Source organism: Panthera pardus, unplaced genomic scaffold (genome assembly GCF_024362965.1).
Source record: "Panthera pardus isolate Hobbes unplaced genomic scaffold, ASM2436296v1 HiC_scaffold_12, whole genome shotgun sequence".
NCBI lineage: Eukaryota > Metazoa > Chordata > Mammalia > Carnivora > Felidae > Panthera > Panthera pardus.
In genome coordinates this window covers 75,635,544-75,662,459 of record NW_026526677.1, presented here as the reverse complement: position 1 = coordinate 75,662,459, position 26,916 = coordinate 75,635,544, and the positions used below count along the sequence as shown (strand labels likewise).

The following is a 26,916-nucleotide window of genomic DNA, read 5'->3' as shown; positions in this document are numbered from 1 at the left end:
TATCTGGAATTTTTAACCATATGCTTTATTTGATGTCAACATCAAAGGAATATTTTAAAAAGTTAATTCAAACCCATAAATTAGTAACATTTCAAGTTAACTGCATAAAAAAAGTTGTTTTGCATCTCCCTATACTATATACCCTATAACTGTACATAAGCTTCTGCATTTCAAAGCACTTGTCACTTATAAAGTGAAAGGTTTCAAAATGCTAGGTAAACATCTGCTAATTATTTTTTTAAAACAATACTCCTTTGGAAAATTTCTCTTCCTTGTGCTTATGGTTCATCTTCTCAAGTCCGTTTCTGGAAACTTCTCTGCCAAAAAACAATCCAGAGACCGTGCTGGAAACAAGGATCATAGCAGGCAAGGGCTGAGCGCAGACATAAGAAGCTCCATTTTATAGACAAAGTTTCGACCTTCCATCTTATTCCACTGAACTTCTCTGAACGGACCACGAAGATGATTCCATTTGCTATCCTGTAAAACATCACTCTTCGGAAGGTCTTTACACTGGTTCCGGGGAAACTGAACCATGATCTTGCTGCCACTTTCAGGGCCATTGCGAACTGCGGAGCAAAACCAAAATATCAGTATGGTCAATTTCCAAACTAGAAAACAAGGAAGCGTCCCACAACTTCATTCTACCACGAATACAAAAACCTTTTCTGCATATGCACTTAAAAGCTCTTGTTTAAAAGCGCTGGTCCGTTTTCATATGCAAAAAACCAAACAAACCTTGCTGATTTATATATACTAGGCTGGTATAAATATTCACGAATTACTGTTTGTATCATAAAAATGTGGCAAGATGAATTCTGGCTTAGGAAAGTCATATGTCCTGTATATTTTCAGAAAACCAATTTATTTTTTTTCTAAAACACTTGATACACATCTAATATAGAAGGAAACTCAAACGTTCAGAATCAGGACTGGGAGGGAGAAGGCAAGATTATTCTGAATTACGAACTTCAGGTTTTAATGAGGCTTCATTACTCAGCGAAGAAGAAATGGGTATTTTGAAACTCTTATCAATAAAGATCGAGCAAATGACCAAGCCTACAGATTCAGACCATGGTTCTGGGGGAAAAATTTCTAATTGCTCACTCTTTCAAATATTTAGAACAGGTATTAGTAAAGACCACACTAGGGGCGCCTGGGTGGCTCAGTCAGGTAAGTGTCCGACTTCGGCTCAAGTCATGATCTCGCAGTTTGTGAGTTTGAGTCCCACGTCAGGCTCTGTGCTGACAGCCCAGAGCCTGGACCCTGCTTCAGATTCTGTTTCTCCCTCTCTCTGCCCCTCCCCTGCTTGTGCTCTGTCTCTCTCTGCCTCTCAAAAATAAACGGTAAAAAAAAAAAAAAAAAAAAAGAAAGAAAGAAGGAAAGAAAAGACTACACTAAAGCCACAAGTACTCCAAAAACTCCTCTCCTCTCTGTTCCATCCCGTCATGTCCTTAGGATCTGATATTACTCTTGCCAATTTGCAGTACATTTTCAAAAAGCATTTATCCATCAAAGGTTTTGAACTTTAGGAGTAATGATGCTAATGGCAGTTTTCAGATCTCTTAGGAAAATGTGTCACCAAGCAAAACATTTTTAAGACCACTAGAAGAGAATAATTTGTTGCTCTGAATAATAGCTATGATCAGATAAAAGCTCAGCATAACTGCTATATGAACTCACTGCAGAGATAAATGACTCCCAAGTATGCCTATTACAGGTAAATGTTAACACCAAACTCCCAAAGGCCTCTTCACATTCCAAGCAGCAGCCAGTACCTGAGATAGCATAGTCACCACTCGGGGAGGCCACCGTTATGGCAGAGGCATTGCCAATGCTCTCTATGGGTCCAAGGCCCACATGATTACTGAAGCTTAGCACTTGCCAGCCCATAACCTTGGCGAGCTGCTGAACTGCATGCACCTGATGCTGTGACATCTGTGAACAAAAAAGGAAACTTTATGTGTAATTGCCATGGATATTTACTTTGCAGTAGCTTGACATCACGACTGTGAACTTTTTGTTGGGGTGTCCCCTGCCGAGCACAGACAGGAATCCTATCTTCTGTGTGAGGAACCCTCCTCTGTGATTACCGGGGGAGGATCCCACCTTCCACCGCAGAGGTTAAAATAGCCTGATGCTCGCCTTCCCTGCCCGATGGCAGCTTGAGCACAGACACGTGACCTAAACTTGGCCACCCAAAGACTCCCACCTGGATCACCGAATGTGGCGCAGTACCAAAGGCAGCGGGGTGTGCTGAGTATCTTCCAGTTACCCCTGCAAATCCACTCTCCACCCTACTCCACCCAGAGAGGATGACCCATATGGTTACATCATTTGGCTTCAGGGTGGGTTCAGACAACGGGAGCAACCAAGGTAATGGGAGCCAGAGGATGGCGAAAGAGAGAGGAAAGCAAGGTCGGTACCCTTCCCCGTGAGCTTGTATCCGGTGATGAAAGGCGACTAGTTTTTTTCCAAGGTGGCCTGTTCCACATGACTCTCCCCCTTTAGGGCACCTACAAGCCCTCCCCTTATCCCTCTGGCTTAGGACTGGTGACCACTCAGCACCCCCCGGCCTGGTTACCTGGTTGGTACTAGCACCAGGTTACCACACTTTCCCCGGTGGTTCTCCTACACCCACACTTTTGTAAATCCTTAGAAAAAGTACTGAGTGCCACCTATTTTCTACTAAAATCCTGACTAATGCACAGGGGCAAGTTAGAGTGCACTCTGCCACTAGCGATGAAGGCAGTGGGAGTGTCAGGATGGCAACTGACAGCAGCCGCTGTCCTGGCTGTGCTTCTCACCGGGCAGCTTCCTTTGATCTCCGCCACCTGCGAGCCTTGTTCTCTAGACTTTCCATTGGTTCTCGGAGCTACCCAACAGCCTCCCAATATAGTTCTGTGTGCGTGCGTGTGTGTGTGTGACACGAAAGTCAGTTTAAGTGTAATCAACCAAGAACTACCGTATCTCACAAATGCATTTTATTTACGTGGCACCAAAGAAAGAAGTCAGTATAGAAGATTATTGCTTCTAGGATGGAGAGAGCATGTTTTTTTCAGCTTTATGTGAAATATAAATGTGTATATTGTGAAAAGCGTATTAGCTTCTCTAAACCTACCCTTTCTCCCACAAGTCAATTTTTCACTGGATCATAACTCCATGAAGAACACAGGAGAAATACTATTCTTAACTTTACAGAAGAGGAAAGGAAGGTCCAGAAATTTGTCCGGCGTCACAGAGCAAATTTGTGGTGTACCTGGGACTAGAACCCAGGACTTTCCATGCTGCTCCTTAACACGGAAGAACTCTATCTGAGGGCTTAAGTAAAACATCCCACTTATTATCATGGAGGGTCACTAGAGTTTTGTATCTGATCTCTCCTCTGGTTTTCTGGGGTAATTCTCCACTTTTGTGTGGACCCAAAGGGGCTGTAAACCCAGGCAAACGTGAGAAATCCGAAGTTTACAGTCTCCGAGCTGCTCCTTCATCTTAACCACAAACCAACTGGAAATATATCTAGGACAATTTATCAAAGTTTCACAATTAGTCATTAAGTTGTAAAATGTGCACTAGAAATTAAGCAAGATGGCGGACAAAAATAGCTTTCTTTTTATAATATACCTTAATTCTTCCTTACTCATTTTGTTCTTTAAGCAGTAACAAGGGCAAGAGGCCCCAGACTTGCGGTCTATAACTCTTACCTGTGACAGGAGGAAGTCCTGTAGCTCCTGCTCCTGGTGAGACAGTGTGATCACTCTTCCATCCCTGTGTACAACTCGGATCTGCTCAACTCCGATATTCAACTGCAGCTGAATGGACCTTTATAGACACATATACTAAAAATCAGAAATGTTCAAAATTACCTCATACGATGCCACAGACCTTAAACCTTAACACCAAAGAAACCGAAAATAACAATTTTGATAACCTACACCAACACCCATGGGAGAGAGGGCTTGTCTTAGGTTCAAGGTAACCGTCAGACTCCCACCAGATGCCCCTAGGTCACCCATGAGCGCAGAAGGATGCAGGAGAGGAAGCCCAGCTTGCCAGCCGGCCAACACCCACTGCCACTCTGCTCTGACAATCTGCACACCTTTGCTGCACTGAGATGAGATCTACACTGGGCATGTGGGGGACCTGCCCCGACTTAGAAGACTCATTCCATATAAGAGCCACATGTCCTCATGACAACTCCATAGACATGGTCTCCACAGCCCCCCCCCCCAGGAGATACTGCCCAGTTTGAGAAGTCACTCCATCTGGGAAAAGCCAAAGGCACCTCCATCAGGTGTTTATAATTCCTTCCAGTCCAGATCCACTTTACCAGTTTGGGATCATTTTTGCCAAAAGCAATGTTGCCTAGTAACACAGGTGGCATCTTTTCTTAGCAGGTTACTAGGGGACTATAGCTAAAGAGTTAACCGAAGATCAAATTCTCATACGGAAAGGGAAAAACTTTCATTAACTCCACACCCTCTCCTGAAATAATCGGCAAACAAGTCAAAATATATACTCTATTAACTTGGCTTAGGTCAAATAAAGAAACTCACAAAACAACATGCAGATAACGACCTTCTTCCAAACCAATTTACAAATTTTTAGCACTAGCATACAACATCTATGAGAAATAGGAAATTCTCCAAATCAAACCATCTAGATGAACTGAAGGATAAAATAGCATTGTATCTCCTCACATTTGAAAATATCTCTTTTTTTAGACTTGACTTTACAGTGACCACTTAGGAATAAAACATTGTGTCAATTATCTATGTAAAATTGTAATTTTGACATATTAAAAGTTTACATATTTCTTTCAAAGAAAAACACAAAATTCAGAAGGCTTAAAAGGAAAAACTTACAAACTTAACCAAATGGTAAAAAGCCTGAGTACTGGGGCACCCGCCTGAGTGGCTCAGTCAGTTAAGTGTCTGATTATGGATTTTGGCTCGACTCACAGTTTGTGAGTTTGAGCCCTGTGTCGGGATCCACGCTGTCAGTGCAGGGCCTGCTTGGGATTCTCTCTCCTCCTCCTCCACTTGTGCATGCTCTCTCTCTCTCAAAATAAATAAACTTAAAAAAAATTATGATTACTATTGGTAGAAGCATAGTTGTGGCAAACGCTTTGAAAAGCAATTTGGTAACATTAACACAAAATTTAAACGTCCTTATCTTCTGACCCAGCAATTACACCTGTAGGGCTTTATCCTACGGATACACTTGCCTATGGATGTACTTGCACGTGTACAAGTTACCTGGCTGGCATCCAACTAAAATGTTCATCAGGGGGCACCTGGGTGGCTCAGTCAGTTGACCGTCAGACTTCGGCTCAAGTCATGATCTTGTGGCTCTGAGTTTGAGTTCCACACCAAGCTCACTGCTGTCAGTGCAGAGCTCACTTAGGATCCTCTATCCCCCTCTCTCTGCCCTTTCCCCACCTGCGCTCTCTCAAAAATGAATAAATATTTAAAAATACAATAAAATGTTCATCAACAGAAGGCTGATTAAAAGTCATGGTACATACAATGAACACAATGAAGCTGTAAAAAGAATGAAGTAAATCTGTACGTAGTGGTAAGGAATGCTTATTCACCAATATAACCTAATGCAATTCACCAATATAATATTTAAAAAAACATGCAAATTGGGAATGACTGCTGATAGGTATAGGGTTTCTTTTTGAGGTAATGGAAAATGTTCTAGAATTAGTGATGATATACAACGTAAATAATATACTAAAATCCACTGAACTGTACACTCTAAAATAGTAAATTTTTTATGTGAATTACGTCTCAATATTTTAAAAGCACACAATATTGTAGGGAAAAAGTAGGATATATATGCTTGTAAATGCACAGACTTTCCTAGAAGGATGTGTAGAAACTTTTTAGATGCTTCTGGAAGTCCTAAGAGAATTACTTTCAACTTTAAATAACCTAAGTTGACCCCAGCTATAAAAGATGAGGAAAAGGGCATTCTACTACTTCCTTTCCCTCCTGATGCTGTCAAGGATACATCATCAACAACCCTTCTTCTCAGAAGTTTAGAACTTTTACCCCGGGCCCTGAAACCATAATCTCACATTTGTTTGGTCTTGTAAACGTAAATAACTCGATGCTGACAATTTTTTTTCTTTTCCACTCCTTTGTACTCTTTCTCGTAATGTTTTACAGTGGAAAATTTTAAGCAAAAGTACACAGTAGATTTTGCATATATAGTAATATATACGAAAGTAATGCAATGAAATACAATGAAAGCCAATGGCCCCATCACCTAGCCGTAACAGTTAAAATGCATGCCAAACTTGTTTTACCTTATTCAACGGCTACTCTCCCACCACACTCCAAATCACCTCAATTATTTCCTTATTTCTCTATAGTATAGGGGAAGAAAACCATGATCCACCTTCACCCCACCATCTTTTCCTGGAAGTTGCAAGACTGATTTCCATTGTGTATTCCTTTATCTTCTATATCCGATCTTTTACATCATGCTCCCTAGCGATTTTTCATTTTTGAAAAATAGTGAATTAAAGTCTCTATATTAAAAAAATAACAATTGGGGCGCTTGGGTGGCTCAGTCAGTTGAGCGTCCTTCGGCTCAGGTCATGATCTCGCGGTCTGTGAGTTTGAGCCCCGCATTGGGCTCTGTGGTGATGGCTCAGAGCCTGGAGCCTGCTTCGGATTCTGTGTCTCCCTCTCTCTCTGACCCTCCCCCGTTCATGCTCTGTCTCTGTCTCTCTCTCTCTGTCAAAAATAAATAAAACATTAAAAACAATTTTTTTTTAAAATAACAATTTAAGGGGCGCTTGGGTGGCTTAGTCGGTTAAGCGCCCAACTTCAGCTCAGGTCATGATCTCACAGTTCGTGGGTTCGAGCCCCACAATGGGCTCTGTGCTGACAGCTCAGAGCCTGGAGACTGGTTTGGATTCTGTGTCTCCCTCTCTCTCTGTCCCTCCCCTGCTCACGCTCTTTGTCTCAAAAATAAACAAACATTAAATGAATAAATAAATAAATAAATAAACGAACAAACAAACAACACTTTAAGGGTATTATACTCTCCTACTCCTGAGGGTGGTGATTTTGTTTTCACTGTGTTTTGCTCAACAGAGAGAGCACAGTGGCTAGTTAGGTCTGCCTGAAATAAAGCAACTAAAACTTGAAAAAGAAAAGGTATTCACCGACACTGATAAATGTTTGCTAATGGCTCTCTCAGACTGACCTGGGGAAGGGGACTTAACTATATCCTGTCAGTTGTTAATTTTAGTTTTTAATATTTTATTTGAGAGAGAGAGAGAGTGCAAGCAGGAGAGGGGCAGAGAGAGGGGGAGGGGGGGAGAGGGGGGGAGAGAGGGGGAGAAGGGGAGAGGGGGAGAGAGGGGGAGAGAGAGAGAGAGAGAGAGAGAGTACCCAGCAGCCTCCACACCCAGTGCAGAGCCTGACATGGGGCTCGATCCCATAACCCTGGAATCATGAGTTGGACTGAAATCAAGAGTTAGTCGTTTAACTGACTGAACCACCCAGGAACCCCAGTTGTTAAATTTCAAAAGAGGCTCAAACGGAGGCCAAAATGCCTTCCGTGGCTACTAGCTTAATTTTATTAACTTGGTTTATTCTCCCCAGATTTATTGAAATATAATTGACACACATCATTGATTGGTTTAAGGTGTATGTAGAACATGATGATGTAGTAAGTGTATATATTTTATGAAATGATCATCGTAGTATGTTAACACCCATCACCTCATAAGCTGCCCATTTTTGTTCCTGTGATAAGACCTTTCAAGATCTACTCTTAGCTACTTTCAAATATACAGCATAGTATTCTTAACTATAGTCACCATGGTGTACATTAGATCCCAGAACTTTTACAAATGGAAGTTTGTACCTTTTGCCCACCCCGCCTCCCAACCTCTGGCAACCACCAATTTGTCCCGTGTATCTTAGCCCGTGATTTGTGAATGTAAGTGAAGGAGAGTGCTTCTCTGTGAATGGTCGGGACAAAAGTCATTTCACCCCCTTTACAGACACAGCTCTCAGCCCCATTTTAAGGGCATAATCATGAACTGGATTAGACACAGGTTTAATCCTCTAATCTCCCCTGCCAGGAGAGCTACAAAACTTAGGCTGTTTTAGGCACAATATGGAGAGTATAGGCTCTAATGCAAACGGCCCTACTCACTTCAAATACCCCAGACTCGCCACCGCCTCGAGCAAGAACTGAAGCGGACCAGAGTGTAAGGTGTGGCCGCTCAATGAGGAGGCTCATTTTTTGCCGCAACTCAAATATGTGACATTTACCTTACGGAGACTACTTCAGACATTCTTACTTCTCATTTGCACAAAACCTCTATAGTTGATAGAATTTACTGGAATGTTATGGCACCGCAGCAAATAAAACCCCAAATCTCGATATAACCATTCAACAAACATCAATATATAAAAAGCAACTTAACGTTTGAAACGAACAACTTATTTTTGACACTTACTTGCATATCTGTTCATAACCTTGTGATGTGATTAAAACCTTCACACTAGATTCATAAACATCATTAATATTCGACCAGTGAGCCTGTATCTGAGGGTCCTCGATGCGACTTGCCAAGCTGTCAATGGTTGCAGCAGCTCTTTTAAAGAAAAGAAGGTGAAAATTTTAAAAAGCTACCATTTTAAATAGTAAGATTATAAATCACTTTATTAATGTTATGGCTATTGAAAACGGGAGGACTACTTTTTAAAAATACTACATTTGAAAAGGAAAGACCTTTCTTAAAAAAAGGTTTATTTCCTTTGAACTCCAATTTGTTTTCTCTCAGGAAAGCTCATCAGAACACAGGAAGAAGGGTACTTTTAGGGTATATGCCTCAGGTCTGACGAGAATAGAAATCATTCATGGATGTTAATATTTGGTCCCTGGTAACAAATGGCACACCCACAGTGGAGGCCCATTTACTATCACGGAACTACAATCATTTTCCTGAGAAGCCAGGGAGCCTTTCTGCACAATGAAAACCTTACACTCCAAGATAGATAAATATGTACACGAGAAATACGATTTAACTCCTCATTATGTACCACAGATCATAGTAAGTGCTTTCATGAACTGTATCGTTTCATCTCACTAACAACCCTGTCAAGTAGACACTATGATTATCTCTATTTTTCAGTCTAGCCACACTTAGTAATTTGCCTAAGGTGACACAGCCGTAAGCTGAGGTATATAACCGGTAGTCTAACATAGTAATCAAACAGCTACTACCCAGAACCAAAGCATAATTCATGACACTTAATGAGACTACTGGAGGTCTCCGGTTTCTAGTTATCTGATTCCGGTACTTGATTGGGAAGAAATGCAAACTGCCATTGAGGACAAGAGGCCATTTACATAAATGGGTTTGGGGTTTGCTCTTTTACTGCTTCTGCTCCAGTACTGGTTTCTTTCAACCTCTTAAACTTTCTCTTCCTTTTCTGGGATTTGTTTCCTGGACAGAATTTCTTCCAAAAATTCCTATAGCAGACAGATATGTATGTGAGCACTGATCTTAGCATTATGCCTCAATAAACTGGAAATAAAAAGTATCTAGTGACTGAGAATTGGTAAAAGAAATCATGGAGTGTTTACATAATGGGGTATTGCATAGCTATTAAAATATCTCTGAAAAGCATTTAATGAAAGATAAAAACATTTATAATATGAAGTGAAAGCAGGATATAAAATTTTGTGATTCCAGATTTTCCTTTTTTTTTTTTTTTTTTGTAATTTGAGAGAGAGCACGAGGGGGAAGAGAGAGAGAGAGAGAGAGAGAGAGAGAGAGAGAGAGAGAGAGAGAATCTTAAGCAGCACAGAGGTAGATCCCACAATCCCCAGCACATGACCTGAGCCAAAATCAAGAGTCAGACACTCAACTGACTGAACCACCCAGGCGCCCCGATTCCAGATTTAAAAAAAAAGATACACATACCCTAGCACACATATATATCAAAATACATGAGCATGTTAATAACAGGTCTTGCTTGTGTATGGTATTTATACAGATGGGGTTGATACGTTGGAAAATTATTTTATAACTGGGGAACGCAGGAATATTTTTAAAGCTTTGCTGCCTCCAACACTGTAACAATACTCTGAAAATGTATGAGGATTCCAAAAATAGCTACCTTCATTCCCCTGACTTTAGGTTAAAGGTTTTTATAACTGAAACATACAAATGAAAGTGACAACAGTAACCTACCCTATTTTATTGTTTATAAGGAACTTCTGCGTATATTTCATTTGACCCGAAGACCAGACTCCTATATCCCTAACTGGCAGAGAAATAGGTGGAGGGTCATAGATATGAAAACCAAAGTTAGTGGAGCGCCTGGGTGGCTCAGTCAGTTAAGTGTCTGACTCTTGATTTTGGCTCAGGTCATGAGCTAGCGGTTTGTGGGATTGAGCTCCACATCCGGCTCTGCACTAACAGAGCGGAACCTGCTTGGGATTCTCTCCCTCCCATTCTCTCTGCCCCCCAACCCCCCACTCATGCACATGCTGTCTCTAAAAATAAATAAACAAAACTAAAAAAACAAAAAACGCCCCAAAGTTAGTTAGCAAGTAACTGAGCCCTGTTTTTGTTGTTGTTGTTTTAATGTTTACTTATTTTTGAGAGAGAGAACACGAGCAGGGGAGGGGCAGAGAAAAGGGGACACAGAATCTGAAGGAGGCTCCAGGCTCTGAGCTGTCAGCACAGAGCCCAATGTGGGGCTCTAACCCACAAACCGCACAGAGCCCCACACAGGGTTCGAACCCAGGAACTGTGAGATCATGACCTGAGCCGAAGTCGGATGCTCAAACAACTGAGCCACCCAAGCGCCTCCTGAGCCCTGGTTTAAGCACATTTTTTTACCCCAAATTTCTTATTCCTTTTACTGCACCATGCTGTCTTCTCAGAACATGTCTTCCTAATTCATTTTACTACAAGCTTCAGGCTTAGGTTTCCATTTAAAGACTACACCTGTATGTGCCATTAAAACCATGACTTGCAGAAGAGCCTGGGCGGCTTTGCCAGTTAAACATCCAACTTTGGCTCGGGTCATAATCTCACAGTTCTCGGGTACAAGTTCTGTGCTGACAGCTCAGAGCCTGGAGCCTGCTTTGGATTCTGTGTCTCGCTCCCTGCCCCTCCCCCACTCACGCGGTCTCTTTCTCTCAAAAATAAATAAAACATTAAAAAAAAAAATTAAAAAGAAAACCATGCCTTGTATTAGCATGAAAAAAATAAAAATCAAAATAAACACTCATCCACAGCACAGTGTGCCCACACCTGAGAGTCTGGAATATTATCAAGGCACCATTCTAAATGAAGTAAAAAAACAGCTCTCTTCACCAAGGAACAATACTAAAATACAAGAGCACCTTCAACATGTTTCTTTTTTTCTTTTTTAAAGTTTGTTTATTTGTTTTGAGAGATTGAGAAAGAGGGAGAGGGGGAGAGAGGAGAGAAATCCCACGTAGGACTCAATCTCATGACCCTGCTTCCAGATCATGACCTAAGCTGAAATCAAGAGTCAGATGCTTGGGGCACTTAGGTGCCTCAGTTGGTTAACCATCCAACTCTTGGTTTTGGCTCAGGTCATGATCTCGCTCTTTGTGAGTTTGAGACCCGCATCGGGCTCTGCACTGGTACACGGGGCCTGCCTGGGATTCTCTGCCTCCCTCTCTCTCTGCCCCTCCCCCACTTGCACTGTCTCTGTCTCTCTCAAAATAAACTGAGCCACTCAGGCGTGCAAACCTTTAGCATTTGAAGAAGGCACATTTAAGTACAAGTTCTTTTGTAAACATAAAACTTTGGATTGCAAGTAATTTGTTCTGCTAGTGTTCCCCAAGAGAAGCAAACACTTCTAACAAATATTAACTTGATAAACGAGCGTGTCTTACAATTCGAACAGTATGTGACACCCAGTGTGACATGATCACAACTGAGCCAATGGTTCCTGAAATTCGCTTTGATAGAAGAAGAGTGCTTTGGATGACAACCATGTTTCCAGAACGAAACGCTCACAGACCAAGGTTTTCCTGTCGTGTGTATGGAAGCAAGAAAATGAGCCCCAGAGCTCCACAGAGCTGGGCATGAACCCTGATTTTGCTACTCTTTAGAAGTCTCACTTGGAGCAAGTTGTACAACTTCTCTGAGTTGGAACCTTCTCATCACTGAAAATAACTAATACCACCTGATGCCAGAGAACAAAAGCTAGAGAAGTCAACATATGGGAAAGCACCTTCCCAAGTCCTAAAACGTGAGACAGCCAAAAAAAAAATAGGGAAAGTTTCAAAAAAAAAAAAAAAAAAAAAAAAGATTAGAATCAGTTCAGGAACAAGTATCTCCTGGATGGGTCACTGAAGAAGGTGTGGGGTTCAGGGCATACTCCTGGTCAGGTGCCTTCTGAAACTGCAGCCAGCGTCAGAAGCCATCTTGTAAGTTACATGGGCCCTGAAGCTAAGTCTTCCCCACACCTGACAAGATCATCAGTGTCAACTCTTATCCCACACCCCCCTTCCTGGCACAGAAGGTTACAGCATGCCAAAAATAATGCATAGGAAGTAAGTAATAAAGGAAAAATGACTGAAGCTTTGAAGAAAAACCATTACTTTGTTCATCTTTACCTGCTCCTCAGAAAGATATGCTTTGCTTGTTTAATTATTTTTTCCAGAAGCCCTTCACTGGATTGTAATGAATTAATCTCGTTTTTATCAAAAGCCTGGGGACCCGAAAGTCTCATTCTCTTGTGACCAAAAGGTGCGCTTGCTGGATGAGGCATCGTGATGGAACTCAAGGTCTGTTTATGAAACTGTAACAAGAATAGCCATTTTCAATTAATTTCATACCGAAGCATAACTGACATAGAACGTGTTAGTTTAAGGCAGACAACATCATGACCTGATGTTAGTATATGCTGTAAAATGATTCAAAATAATCCTAGTTAACATCTGTCACCGTAAACAATTGCAAATTTAAAAAACTTTTTTGTTTCTTTAAAGCAACTAATACTTACATATTTAAGGCAGGGGAGGCTGGAATACATATTTCTATTGAGTTTCTCAGGGGATTCTTTTGAAATTAGCCTAAACTGTGAGCCAGCACTCTGCAAACACAGTTCTAGTTAACCTGTAAGCAGAGTATGTCCTGAAACACCTATCCTGTTCACAGGCTCTGGCATGACACTTTCCCCATCACTCAATCAGAATCACTTTTCCCTCTACACCCTGCACTCTGCACACTTTCCTGGTGCGTCCGTATCAAGCTTGAGGTTTATTTCTACCACTAGAAGCTAAGCTTGTGAACACAGACTGAGAATTCTGATTATCGGCGTATTCCCCCAACACAGAGCAAGGATCCTTCACATCACAGACGGTGAAAGCCATCACTAGGGGAATAACGAGGACTCAGCAGAGAGGAGCCTGTGCACATTCACCGCACTGGGTATGCTTACCAAAACGCAAGAAGAGACATTTATTCCATTACCTCTCTAATTAGTAGATGCAAATTATGCTCTAAGACATAAAGATGGTCCTCCGGACTTTGCTTCTCAGTAGCACATTTTTGGGATTTCTTATCATTTGAGGAATGGCACAAAGAAATCAGTAACTGCAAGCCTATTTATAAAAAGAAGTAGGACAGATGCAAATAACCGAAGATATAGAAAAGCACAACTGTCTTCATAAAGGATAATCACAGCCCTTTCTCAAAAGAGCATTCTAAACTTGGAGATCAGGCTTCACGATTACCATTTTCACACCAAAATGACTATTCAGGAATATAATAAACCATCACGTATTTTAATAATTCAAGTTCTATTGACCTACATTGTGGCTGTTGACTTTGAGCTGTGGATAAAGAGAGTTCAACAGAAACTGTATGTTAATTAGTTTCTTCTTGCCTTTAAATTAAAAACAAAAAACACAACACCATTTTTGAAAAAACAAAAAACACTTAGTTGGGGCGCCTGGGGGACTCAGTCAGTTAAGCGTCCAACTTCGGCTCAGGTCATGATCTCACGGTTCATGACTTCCAGCCCCACATCAGACTCTCTGCAGTCAGCACAGAGCTTGCTTCCAATCCTCTGATTCTGTTTCCCTCTCTCTGCCCCTACTCCATGCTCACTCTCTCTTCTCAAAAATTAATATTAAAAAAAAAAAACAAAAAACCTTGGAAAAACAACAACAAAAAACCCCACCAAGTGGGTATCTGGTCGTGCTGATTAGAAAAAAGACAAATACTCTTCCTTGCTGTCATGAAAGCATGGATGGAATTTTTCACTTGTAAAACCCATTCCTTTGACAGGACTCAAGAAGCTACATCTCACAATTTTAAAAACAAACAAACAAACAAACAGAAATCAGTGACATGGCTTAACAACAAATTGATCTCCAGGGCAATTCCAACTGCTCTTGAATAATAATATAATTAAAATCCCAATTTCCACAAATTTAGGAATATTACGGGTATTTAACAACCACTGTCTGACTGACATCTTATTTAGCCAGTAGGACAGGATCACTGGGAAATAGTCCACGAACGGTGTCAGCAGACACCTCAAAGCAACTGTTGCTGAGTAACAGCCTTGCTAGTACACGTTTTTCGCGTATGTGGTTTAAAATCCAGGAATGACACGACTTAGGACACAGACTAGAATTGGAGACGTGCTGTGTCTTGTGCGCTTTATGAGCCACCATTATGGACAGCACACTACCGCTTTGCCCTTACTGTTCCCTCAACGCAGACAAATACGTAACTAGCCCCTCTGCCCTGTTCCCCAAACCACAAAGTCCTATTTATAAACTCAAAAGGGTTGGCTGCTCTTACTTGGAAAGGGCTGAGAGATAATCTGGTTTTTCACCACAATGTGAGGGATCTGTGACTTAATTTGAACAGCTTCCCGAGAGAGCTGCGCAAAAATTTCTTTACACAAGAGAACGTTCTGTGCTGCTTCTAATTTCGTCTGCCAATGTGGGGAACCTGAAAGACAGGGCACATATGTATATATCAATTATCTGACCGGATTATGCATTAATTCGCTTAAGTGGGGACTTGAATGCATACGACAAAAGTTCAGAAAACACTGTATTACAGCATATCTTTCCCAAAACTCAAAAATTTTCCTTTCATTTACGTAGAAAACTGGTAAAGAAGTTCGATCTTAAAAAAAAAGATTGCACAGCTATTCACCAACGGTTAATTAACGGATTATAAATAATAAATTTCCAATTGTCCTTACTCCAGAGTACCAACTTTTCCTCTCTACATTTATCACCAGTTTATTTGGGAATGTAAGACAGGACCAGAAGTTAGAGGACAGAACATAACTACACCTGGTTTGGATTTGGGCAAAGGTCGTTTGAAGAGGTTGACTGTGCCAAGGTCACCTATGTCTGGAGCCTGTTTTTGAATTGAAACCTATGGGACAATAAAAACATGAAAAAATGTTAGCAAATTAACTTCTGGGTGAAGAAATTACTAAAACATACTTTAACAAGGGGCACCTGGGTGGTTCAGTCAGTTGAGTGTCTGACTTCGGCTCATGTCTGACTTCGTCTCAGGGCATGACCTCACAGTTTGTGGGTCTGAGTCCCACATCGGGCTCTGTGCTGACAGCGTAGGGATTCTCTGTCTCCCTCTTTCTCTGCCCCTGCCCTGCTTGTGTGGTCTCCCTCTCTCAAGAATAAACATTCAAAAAAAAAAAAAAAAAAAAAAAAAAACTTCGGCAAATACCTTGATATATGCAGACCCCTCTAAATCACTAGGAATTTGTACATCGAGGGGACAGTAATCTTCAGGTATCTTCTTATCCAGATCAATATCTGTATTCTTTATTACTTCGAATGTACCGTGATGGGGAAAGAGAGATCCTAATGGGGTATTAAAAACAAGAAAATAGAAACAAGTTAACGCATAAATTTAACATACCTTAAGTATATAATATTTCACAGGTGTGCTGTTTTAAAGGAGCACATGCACCCCAATGTTTATAGCAGCACCATCAACAATAGCCCAAGTATGGAAAGAGTCCAAATGTCCATCGATGGATGAATGGATAAGGAAAATGTGGTGTGTATAAAAAAAAAAAAAAAAATATATATATATATATATATATATATATATATATATATGTATCTGCACCGTCAGATGTGTATAAATATATATATATGTATTTATACACATCTACAATGGAGTATTACTCAGCAATCAAAAAGAATGAAATCTTGCCATTTGCAGTTACGTGGACAGAACTAGAGAATATTATGCTAAGCGAAATTAGCCAGTCAGAGAAAGACAAATATCTTGACTTCATATGACTTTTTAGGATACAAAACAGATGAACGTAAGGAAAGGGAAGCAAAAACAATATAAAAACAAGGAGAGGGACAAAACATAAGAGACCCTTAAATACAGAGAATAAAATGAGGTTTGCTGGAGAGTTATGGGTTGGGGGATGGGCATTTTAAATGGGTAAGAGAAATTAAAGAAGACGCCTGTTGGAATGAGCACTGGGTATTATACATAGGGGATGACTCACTGGAATCTACTCCTGAAATTATTGCGCCATATGCTAACTTGGATGTAAATGAAATAATTAAGTAATTAATTTTTAAAAATATGTAAAAAAAACAGAAAAAAGTCTTGGTCATCTTGAAATAGGATTTTACCTTCAGAATTCCCCAGTTTACATCAAATGCTGAGACACTTAGGTTCTCCGGTACTGACTTAAACCACCTCACCTTGCCTGCTTTTAATGGTAGGACAACGATGGCTCCCTCTGGCAAAAGAGTCTTTTTAAACTATCACTCTCCTGTTATCACGGTGATCACAGCCAGGCCTCCTTGCTTTGTCCCTTGGCACTCAAAGCTTTTACTCCACTGAGCTGGGAGGCTTGTAAACCTTTATTGTGTCGCTCCTCTGAATACACCTTAGTGGCTTACAAGACAGCAGCATGATTACCTCCGGAAACGTATTATAGGTCAACAATAAAAGGTTTTTACAAACAGATGTGAATTCAAGATCATCAAATTTTGGTACATGCCAACAAAATATATTCCTGCAACCTTGGTAGAATGGGGCAAAAGGCAAAGTGTTTTCACCACTCTCTCCCTTAACCCAGGATGTGACAACAGCTTAGATGACTTAATGGAGAAAAAAAGAATTAAGGTGGAATGGAAACATTTCTTTTTCCTTTTATGCTCAGTTTTTTTTTTTTTTTAACTTTTTAAGCTTATTTTTATTTATTTTTTGAGAAAGAGAGAGAGCATGTCCAAGCATGGGGGAGGGGCAGAGAGAGAGAGAGAATCCCAAGCAGGCTCTGCATCATCAGCACAGAGTCTGACGTGGAGCTCGAACTCCCAAACCATGACATGATGACCTGAGCCCAAGTCAAGAGTCAGATGCTTAACCGACTGAGCCACCCAGGTGCCCCTTTTGCTTAATTTTTAAGGGTTACAAAGGAGCCCCTGATCGAGTCCAGTCCTAGCTCCTTTATCTCTGACTAAAATGTCAATTATGGTTCCGGGTGTGTTAGCACATAAGCTTTCTGTTAAATGCATCTAAAGATTTTCAAACTGAATCCCTCCCTCCCTCTATATGTATATTCACTTATAAGGCTATATGAGTAATTTTAGCTTATCAGGCTTATGTGTACAGAAATTAAAATTTCAAAATGTAACCTGTAACTGAGAAGCCATACATTATAGCCATACATATAAACATCACAGTCAACCCTGTATATATAGTTTTGTGACAAGCTACAGCTTAAAAGGACCGTTTCTAACAATGATCTATACCTGCGCTTCTGTAGCTCAGATCTCCAAGAATTTTATCTCCAACTTTTCTGAGTTTCCAGTGTTGCCGTAATCTCAAAAGCTCAGAGTTGAAGTCTCTTTGCAGCTTATTTTCTTGGTTTTCAGTGACTGATTTGGTCAATCTTTCTGCCCCCTTCAATAGGATCTGTGCCGCTCCAGCCAGCGACTTCTTTTTAGATATCAACTGCAGTGTCTGAGGGTTCTAGCAAAGACAATCCAACCATACAGTTCTGTATTTGTAAATGATTTCAACATTTCTCAATAATAAAATACCTACTCAGGAGAAAACTAAGAAATTAAAGAAAAGCACTGTTTTTTGAAAAATAACAACCTTAACGATTTCTCCCGTCAACTCAAATAAACTTATGTTAAACCACAAACACCACACTGGACTACAAATCAGAACTCATGTGAACTCTGCCCAGTCTAGATGGGGTTCCCCTCTCGTGTCGTACAAATGCCCACCCCCGGCCCCGTGTATACCCTTCTCTGTAATCCCTGCTTCAAAGTCACCCACGATGGCAAGACCCACTATGTCCATAGACGCTAGAACAATGCTCAGCACCTACTACTTGATTTCTGGAATAAATGAATGACCCCGATGAGTACAGCTGTAAAATTACATGATGGCAAGCTACCAATGTGCCTTTGGAATAGACTGAAGCCACACAGCATTAAAATTAATGCACTTCACTGAAGGCTGATTTCTGGAAAACTGATGAGATAGCATAATCTATGTATTATATGTACATACCTAAATACCCATTAATCACCACCGATTTGTGTACTCTAGTAACCGGATACACTTCCAAATGAGCCAAATTTAACAAAAGAAAAGTCTTCTGGCTGCATGAATCAAAATCACCAAGTTTCATAAAATGTCACAATAATCACTTGTCAATTTTTAAAATGTAATACATTTAAAATTTTCTTAATAGTTATGTTCCTTAACTCTACGTAGCAACAGCAGAATGGCAGGTCAGCTGTGCAAGAGAAAGAGCCAGGAATTCTTTCGCACTACAGCGTAACCAAGAACGGGGAAAATTCCCATCCACAGGTTTAAAGAATAGTGCTGGTCACAATAATCTTTGGACCGTATCAGGGAAGTGAATTCTAAATTCTTGGAGAGATCAAGAAATTCCTGGAGACCCCTCTCTGGGAAGAGCACAGGTAAAGGCCGTGGGCTAGGAATAAGGAGCCAGAGTTGTGGTCTTGGCTCTCTAACCACGGGCTGTGCTGCCTCGGAATGTGTCACGCATCCCTCTGGGCCTCGGGGTTCTCTCTGTACAACGAAGGAACCAGGCTGAATGATCTCTAAGAAGTCTTCCAGCATGGCGTTTCTAGATTCCGAAACTATTACCACATGAGTAATTACATTCAATGCACTTTACGTACAAATGGGCAAGAACAACCATTACTTCCTCTTCTCGCCATTAACCTGGTCGTGGACCTAATGCTGCTTTTCCTTGAGAACCTCCCAAATGGCCTCCTTAATTTCAGACTTTCCATTCACTAGTGCATCCTTCTGTTGCCTCCCTTTCGTCCTCTCATGCTCAAAAATTAAACACGCTCTTCCTCAAACTGCAACAATCTCACCTAGCTTTCACAGTTTGGCCTTTTTAAACCAGGCCCTAGAAACAGGTTGAGGGGAAAAGTGAGACTCTGAAAAAACTCACTTGCTGAAGGACCCAGGGCTAATGACGGCAGAGGAGGGATTTGAACCCAGGTCTGTCTGACTCCACAGCCATTTCACTATCACATTTTTGTGTAATACACTGCAGACCAATGATCCAGGCTGTAAGAATTTGTTAAGACCTGGGAAACTTTCAAGTGTTATATTATTAATGAAACTTAACTCCTCTAAGGGTCGCAGGACCATTAATAAAATGACAAATAAAGGAGCTGCGGTTTCACACCTTTGTTTTGAACCAGTCTTCACAGCTTCATCTGGACTTAATTTTGCATGAAAGGCAAAGAGCACAGAAGGCACACAGCCTGAAAAGTGGTCCTGGGACTCAATAAAATGGTATCATTATTCAGTTAAAGCCCACGAATACCTGTTTTGGAGGAAGTGCATCCTGAGAGACGGGATCAAGAGTCATAAATTTTTTATCTCTAACAATACTAAGGACATCATAGAGAACACACATCTCTGTCAAGGCACTTCTCAAATTGTTCCTCACGGAGTCCCAGGGCCAAAGAGAAGGTTGAAATTTTACCAGCCCTAAAAAGAGAAAGAAAAAAAGAAACACACAAGGTATGAGTTACACTGACTAGAAGGCAGAAATCTCACTGAGATGTTGTAAGTACTAAAAGAACAATGACTTTCATTTCAAATCGCTTCCTGTTTTATCCCATTCCACGTACCCTTTCTTGAATCTTTGCGTTAATATTTAAGCTAGCATTCCTACAGTGGCAAAACAAACATGATATCTAATTTCCACAGCTTAAATCTAACATTCCAACATTACAGGTAAGCATTTCAGTATTTTTTTTTCAATACATGCAAGACTTTTAAATAACCCTTTTCTTCCAGCTTTTAAAACTTGAGTAACTGGAAGGGTGCCTGGGTGGCTCAGTCGGTTAAATGTCCAATCTCGGCTCAGGTCATGATCTCATGGTTCGTAGATTTGAGCCCCATGTCAGGCTCTGTGCTGACAGCTCAGAGCCTGGAGCCTGCTTCAGATTCTGTGTCTCCCTCTCTCTGCCCCTCCCCTACCCACACTCTGTGTCTCTCTCTCAAAAAGAAACATTAAAAAAAAAACAAAAGTTGAATAACGAGAGAATTTCCAAAATACATTAAAGTACAAACATAAAAGTGACCTACAGGGGCACCTGGGTGGCTCAGTCAGACAAATGACTTGACTCTTGATTTTGCTTCAGGCCAAGATTTGGCTCAGGTAGGCTTGGGTAACATTCCTGAGTTCAACCCCACTTTGGGCTCTCTGCTGACAGGGAGGAGCCTGCTTGGGATTCTCTCCCTCGGCCCTTCTCCCCGCACTGCCACGCACATGCGGGCTCTCTCTCTCTCCCTCAAAATAAACCTTAAAAAAGTTTTTTTAAATGATCTATAAGGGCAGCATTCCGATATTAAAAACTGTTAACATGCCTTCCAACCTCACTTCATTAAATTCCACCAAATACATGCTCATTATATAGAGTTCAAATAGAGTTATAGAGTAAAAAAGTAAAAGTCTTCCTTTGTTCCCCATCCCTAGTTCTTTCCCATCCTGAGAAGTAATCAATATTAACAGTTGAGGTGTATCCATCCAACTGTTTTTCGATGCATTTATATACATTTACTTCCATGTTTCTATTACTTGGTTTTTTTTCCTCACTTAATATGTCCTACGGCTACTTCCATGTCAGTACATAGATCTGTTTCATTCTTTTAATGCTATTTGACATTCTGGAGCATAGCTGTACAGTAAGTTTAACCATTCCTATTTAACGGACATGTACGTTGCTTTCCATAATGTCAGTAATGGTAAACATGCTGAACACACATCTGTGTACATGGACAACTTTTTCTGTAGGTTCAATTCCTAGCCATGATTTAGTAGGTCAAAGGAGATACACATTTAACATTTTTGACATACTGAACTGCTAAACCTTCCAAAAAGGCTTTACCAATTCACATTTCCAACACTGGATACTATGTTGCTAATGCACCAGAATAGTGTTTTAATTTGCCTCTCCCTAATTGTGAGATCTGAAGTCTTTTCCTGTGAGCTGTTTATGCCTTTGGGCTGTTTTTCCAGTGCCTTGTCTCCCCCCCAGTTGGAAGGGAATCTTTGAATAGCAGGGATATTGACTACTATGTGTCCTGTATGTTGCAAATACTTTTCCCAGACATTTATTTTCTCACTTTGTTCATAGCACCTTTCTCATTATTTTAAATTTTTATGTAATTAATCTGTCTCTTTGGGTTTATATTTTCTGTATTTCCTATCTTGATTAGGAAGGTATCTTCTACTCCCAAAGTTTTATGATTATAGTTTCCTTCCAATTTTTACTTTATTCTCTTCATTTGTATTTCAATCCTTGTGGAACTAATCTGAGTGTGAAGTAGGAGGCAGTATTTGCTTTTTAATCCCAAATGGACCCCCAGTTATCCTAACACCACTGTTTTGAAATGCCATCTTTAAATTCCCATTTACACAGGGTCTGTTGCACATACCTAAATCATTGTGACTATTTTTTATCCCTGACAATAATGAAAATCCAAAACCCATTCACACTTTTTCTATAGTTCTCTCCTAACCAGTCTCCCTCCTTCCGGTTTCATTTTCCCTGTAACCCATTCGCTACATAGGATCCAGAATAATCTTTTTTTTTTTTTTCTTAATTTTTAAAAAATGTTCATTTGTTTTTGAGAGAGAGAGAGGGAGACAGAGCACGAGCAGGGGAGGGCAGAGAGAGAGGGAGACACAGAATCCCAAGCAGGCTCCAGGCTTTGAGTTGTCAGCACAGAGATCCACGCAGGGCTGGAACTCAGGGAGCTGTGACAACGTGACCTGAGCCCAAGTTGGACGCTTAACAGCTACCCAGGTGCCCCCAAATCATCTTTTTTAAAACAGAATCATCAGTCTACTTAAAATCCTTCAAAAGCTTTCAGCTGGCTTTCTAATAAAAGTCACATGCTTATCTTGGCCTACTGGCTGTACACGATTTGGTCCCAGCCTACCTCTTAGACTTTATCTTATATTCCAGTCAATACAGACCTCTCTCTCTTTTCAGTAGGTGTAATTAGCATCATCCACATTGCAAAGGGAAGCAAAGTAACTCGACTAGACGTGGCAGAGCCGCGATATGAACCGCAGGCTTCTTCACCAAGTATGCCCCATAACAGACTTAAACGCTTCATCAGTGACAGTGCCTCAAATGCTCCAATTCAAGAAAACGTGCAGAAGGATAAGGAGTATTAGGAGGCAGGCAGCGCCCTAAATCGTCAGGCTGTGAAAAGACCACAGTGAGCACGATCACTCTTCCGCACTGAAGTTACTTTCAAAGTTCGCCCACGCACCGCATCTCGTCTAGCACGGGAGACGCAGGGTGGCATTACCTGGGCGGGTACCGGGGTCCCCAGACCGGCCCGCGGACTGGAGTAGCACACACGGGCCTTACCTTCCTCGTCGTCCTGGTCTGCGCTGGACCCGGCGCCAGCCCAGTCCTGCGCGTCCCCCTCGGCCCCCGCCGCCTCCTCCTCCTCGGAGCCCGAACCCTGGCTGAAGTCGATCCGCTGGGCCAGGCGCGCCAGGTTCTGCGACATGGACAGCGGCTGCAGGTACGTTTCAGTGCCATCCAGGCCCACCTCCTGGACCTGCTTCTCGCAGGCCGACTCGATGCTGATCCGCACAGCGCGCACCCCAGACATGCTGGCGGCGTCGGGAGGACTGCCGCGCGAGCCAAAACCCGAGGTGGGAAGGAGAGGCGCCTCCGAGGAAAGCCCGCAAGCCGGGAACCGCAGTGCTTCTGCGGACCTCCGGAAACCAAACGCCGCGCTGGGGCGGGAAACAAAGCCGAGGACTTGGCGGCTTTCCCAGAATGCACTGCAGCTCCCCGCCCCCGCTCGGAGTCTCCCGGAACCCGACTGGCAGGCGCTGGCTCTCCACGCTTCCGGGGGGAGCGCTTCCGGTGAATCCCAGTGCGGCGCCGGGAAAAACTTCCTCGTCTGTAAGGAGGCGTGGCCGGCAGAGGGCGGTGGGGAGGGATCTTAGTGCCGAGGGCGCGGGCGGTCTGGTCTGCGTTTTGAAAGTTACTTGCTTGAAGCGATGGAAGGTGGAAAGCTGGAGAAGGCCGGAAAGAAGTCGGGAAAAGGAAATGAATGGGTCCCTGGGTCTTAGCAATGAGCGTCCTTCTGAGAATGTGAGATTTGAGGGCTTACACCTCAAGAAACATGTCTGAAGAGTGATAAAACCGAAGACGTAATTTGAGGAAAACAATACATTGTGCTTATCACTACTTAAAAATATACCGCATAATTAGTTTATTATCTGTTTTCCCATTAGTGGTAAACTCCTGGAGAGGGACTATTTCCAGCAAGCTTAATAATAGACACTGGCATGTAATATGAGCTTAATTTTTACTTTATGCCTAAGTAATGGAGATAAGCAATACTTAAAGGGTTAAGAAGCAGTGGTAAAACTTAACAGTCTGAGTGCCCGAGACTATGTCATAAGTATTAATTCCACAGAGGAGGACAGATATCGCAAAACTCCTATTTAAGGAATTGTGTATACCATTTATCATCGATGAAGGATATGAGCAGAAAAGTGTTCACCTTTAGCCCAGAAGGCTGACCTATAGTGTGCATAGTTTTGATAAAGATCAAATAAATGCTGACTGCTGCATTCTTAAAGGGTCTCATGACTGCCTCTACATCTCACGGATAGTTAGTATCGAGCTGCGTGATACGCACCAGAGAAATCTTTCGAGAAGACATTTAGGATCTAATACTCCCTGCATGTCCCCCCTTGAGCACTAAGTACATACAGAAGCGCCAGCTTCACAAAGCCGAAGTGCAGCTCTTTCTGCCCGTGGGGTCCTGGCCCCGTTTTATAAGAAAAGCACCTTTTTTGCACCAAAAACGTCTCAAGAATTCTTCCCTGACCATTCGCGACCCCACGTCAATCATGAGGCTTTTCAAGTTTTGTACTGACCAAGATACATTTAAGTTTTTTAATTATTTCCTAAGGTGTTTAGGAAAATACGATTTCCCTGGTGTCAGTCTCTAAGGAAACAATATGCGAGAGTGTGTTGGGAATGTGAATTTTCAAGAGAGGAACCTATTTTTGGCAAGCTCAAGTGATTCTTTTGCACACTCATGTTTGAGAACCACTGTACTCTATGCATAAGTTTGCAAAAGGTTTTAATACTCTATTTTAAATTTTGTGCCCATCACTGTGCTTGGTTTTAACCATACTTTTCATTTTATCTTTTTAAGGTGCTCATACTTCTGCCTTTTGGCCCTGGCAACTGCTATCTCATCTGGGTTAGCTTACACACCTGAGAATCAGAATTGAGGCTGGGCTCAGCTGGTGGGTTCTACTTCAAGATATAGGTCTCCGGGTCGTTCAGATGACTCTGTACCATGTGTCTTTCGTTCATTCTTCTTGGACTAGCAGGCCGCTCAGGGTGTGTTCTTACGGTGATGGCCAAGGTACAAGAGAGAGGTTTTGCCTGCATTACATGTCTAACAATCACATGGCCCATGGCCAAGCCTAAAAGTCAAGGATAGGAGAGGGGACACTCAGCCTTTTCAGTTGCAGAAACTGCAGAGTTACATGGAAAGGGGATATGGATAAACGGAGGATCAAGGCCAACAATCTGTCACATATGGAAAATAATCCAGTTACATTCCCCTATCTCACACCATAAATAAAAATTCCAATTGGATTAAAGATCTAAGTATAAAAAAAAAGTGAAGTCTTCTGCAGACTCAGATATATATATGAGGCTAAGTCCTGCTTAAAGAGAAGTGTTCTATGAAAAATATTTGTCACATTTTGAGGGTTCATGGAGCTCAAATCTTCCAAAGGGAAGAGATGAACCATCCTTAAGGGGTGAGGGGACAGAGATCTGCTAGGCTCTCAATTAAAACTCCACAGAACACAAGGAATAACAGGCTATAAGCAGGGGTGGCCTGAGTCTTCTTTAAAATGTAACCCAGAGTGCCTCGGTGGCTCAGTCAGTTAAGCAACTGACTTTTGATTTCAGTACCTGACTCTTGATTTCAGCTCAGGTCTCACGGTTCATGGGATTGAGCCCCATCCATGTCAGGCTCCACCCTGACAGCTCGGAATCTGCTTGGGATTCTCTCTCTCCCTCTCTCTCTGCCCCTCCCTCGCTCACGGGTACTCTAAGTAAATAAATAAACTTAAAAAAGTAAAATGCAGCCCTACCCTATTCCAGCTCAGTCTCTGATTACACTGAGGAAATGGGTCTCTCACTTTATCTACCTAACAAAAGAAAGATGGAAACCCTCACCATGGAAGATACCTGAACACACAATAACCAGCATATAATAGCAGTAAATGTAAAAAGGCAGGCAAGAGTGACTGATAATAAAAACCTAAAACAATAGGAACATATCCATGGATGATCAAAACATTGGAGATGGTAGGCAAGAACTTTAAAATAACTGAACAATAATGTTAGATGAAAATGGAGAAAATGGATGAAAGGTTTCAACAGAAACTGGAAATGATTTTCTAGGCTATTGGTTTGATTGTCATCACTGTGCCAAAACCACACTCTTACTTTAACAAGTTTATAAATTTTGATATCAAATACCCTTGACCTTGTTGTCGTGAAAATCACCTTTGTTTATCTTGGCCCTTTGCTATCCCATACATTTTCCAATCAACTGGTTCTATGGAAAGGCCCACTGGCATTCGACTGGCATTGAATTGAATTTATAGATTTGACAAGAAAGGCTTCTGATGCTTCTATGATATTGCATTTTCCTAGATAGAAGTATTTATTTTTCATGTTTTTAGGTTTTCAACAGTTTTGTAATGTTCTCCATGATGCTTATATATTATTTTTGGTAAATGAAAATATTGCTATGTACTTTTGAGAGCATTGTAATTGATATCTTTTTCAAATTTACATTTTTAACTATTTCTTATTGGTATGAAGAAATGTAACGCATTATTATACATTGATTTTATACTTTGGAATCTTCTTGAATACAGTCTAGTAATTTCACTAGAAACTCTCTTGGGTTTTCTAAGAATCAATCATGCTTTCTGCCAAAAATGTTTGTCTTCCTTTTCAGTCATTATTCTTTCTTGTTTGTTTTTCCTGGCTAGAACCTCCAATAGTTGATGATATTGGACATACTTGTCACGTTTCGAATTTTAAAGTAAACATGGCATTAACATAAAACCTTAGGGGCAGAGAGAGAGGGAGACGCAGAAGCAGAAGCAGGCTCCAGGCTCTGAGCTGTCAGCACAGAGTCCGACACAGGGCTCAAACTCACGAGCTGTGAGATCATGACCTGAGCCGAAGTTGGATGCTCAACCGACTGAGCCACCCAGGCGCCCCAGCCTCTTACTGCTTCTTAAACATACCAAATCC

General features: G+C 41.5%; 1 protein-coding gene and 1 non-coding gene across 4 annotated transcripts; both read right to left on the bottom strand.

Annotated features, from left to right (window-relative positions):
- Positions 1–4: 4 nt before the first annotated feature.
- On the bottom strand, positions 5–23,331 carry MED17 (mediator complex subunit 17). 3 transcript variants are annotated; one of them, XM_019450096.2, is made up of 13 exons: positions 22,960–23,331; positions 19,890–20,056; positions 17,815–18,034; positions 15,752–15,888; positions 15,352–15,436; positions 14,846–14,998; positions 13,505–13,635; positions 12,646–12,830; positions 9,388–9,510; positions 8,492–8,629; positions 3,705–3,822; positions 1,779–1,938; positions 5–569 (listed from the first exon to the last, which is right to left on the bottom strand). In XM_019450096.2, the coding sequence occupies exons 1-13, from the start codon at positions 23,207–23,209 to the stop codon at positions 358–360; spliced, it is 2,079 nt and encodes a 692-aa protein (XP_019305641.1). In that variant the 5' UTR covers positions 23,210–23,331; the 3' UTR covers positions 5–357. The 3 variants fall into 3 exon arrangements, 2 of the variants coding, with proteins under 2 accessions (XP_019305641.1, XP_019305642.1); XM_019450097.2 differs by lacking the exon at positions 9,388–9,510; XR_002080065.2 differs by lacking the exon at positions 5–569 and having other exon boundaries at positions 1,831–1,938; positions 3,705–3,839.
- Positions 18,771–18,906, bottom strand: LOC128776331 (small nucleolar RNA SNORA46). The gene has a single exon (XR_008421407.1). It is a non-coding gene; the product is annotated as a small nucleolar RNA SNORA46 (small nucleolar RNA).
- Positions 23,332–26,916: the final 3,585 nt, after the last annotated feature.

Excerpts from the sequence above, each read along its gene's own strand:
- MED17 (XM_019450096.2), bottom strand. The coding sequence starts at position 23,209 with ATGTCTGGGGTGCGCGCTGTGCGGATCAGCATCGAGTCGGCCTGCGAG. Across the intron at positions 13,636-14,845 it reads TATCTCTCAGCCCTTTCCAA|GCTTGCAGTTACTGATTTCT; the intron begins GTAAGAGCAGCC and ends TTTTATAAATAG. Across the intron at positions 12,831-13,504 it reads TGCATCTACTAATTAGAGAG|TTTCATAAACAGACCTTGAG; the intron begins GTAATGGAATAA and ends TTCTTGTTACAG.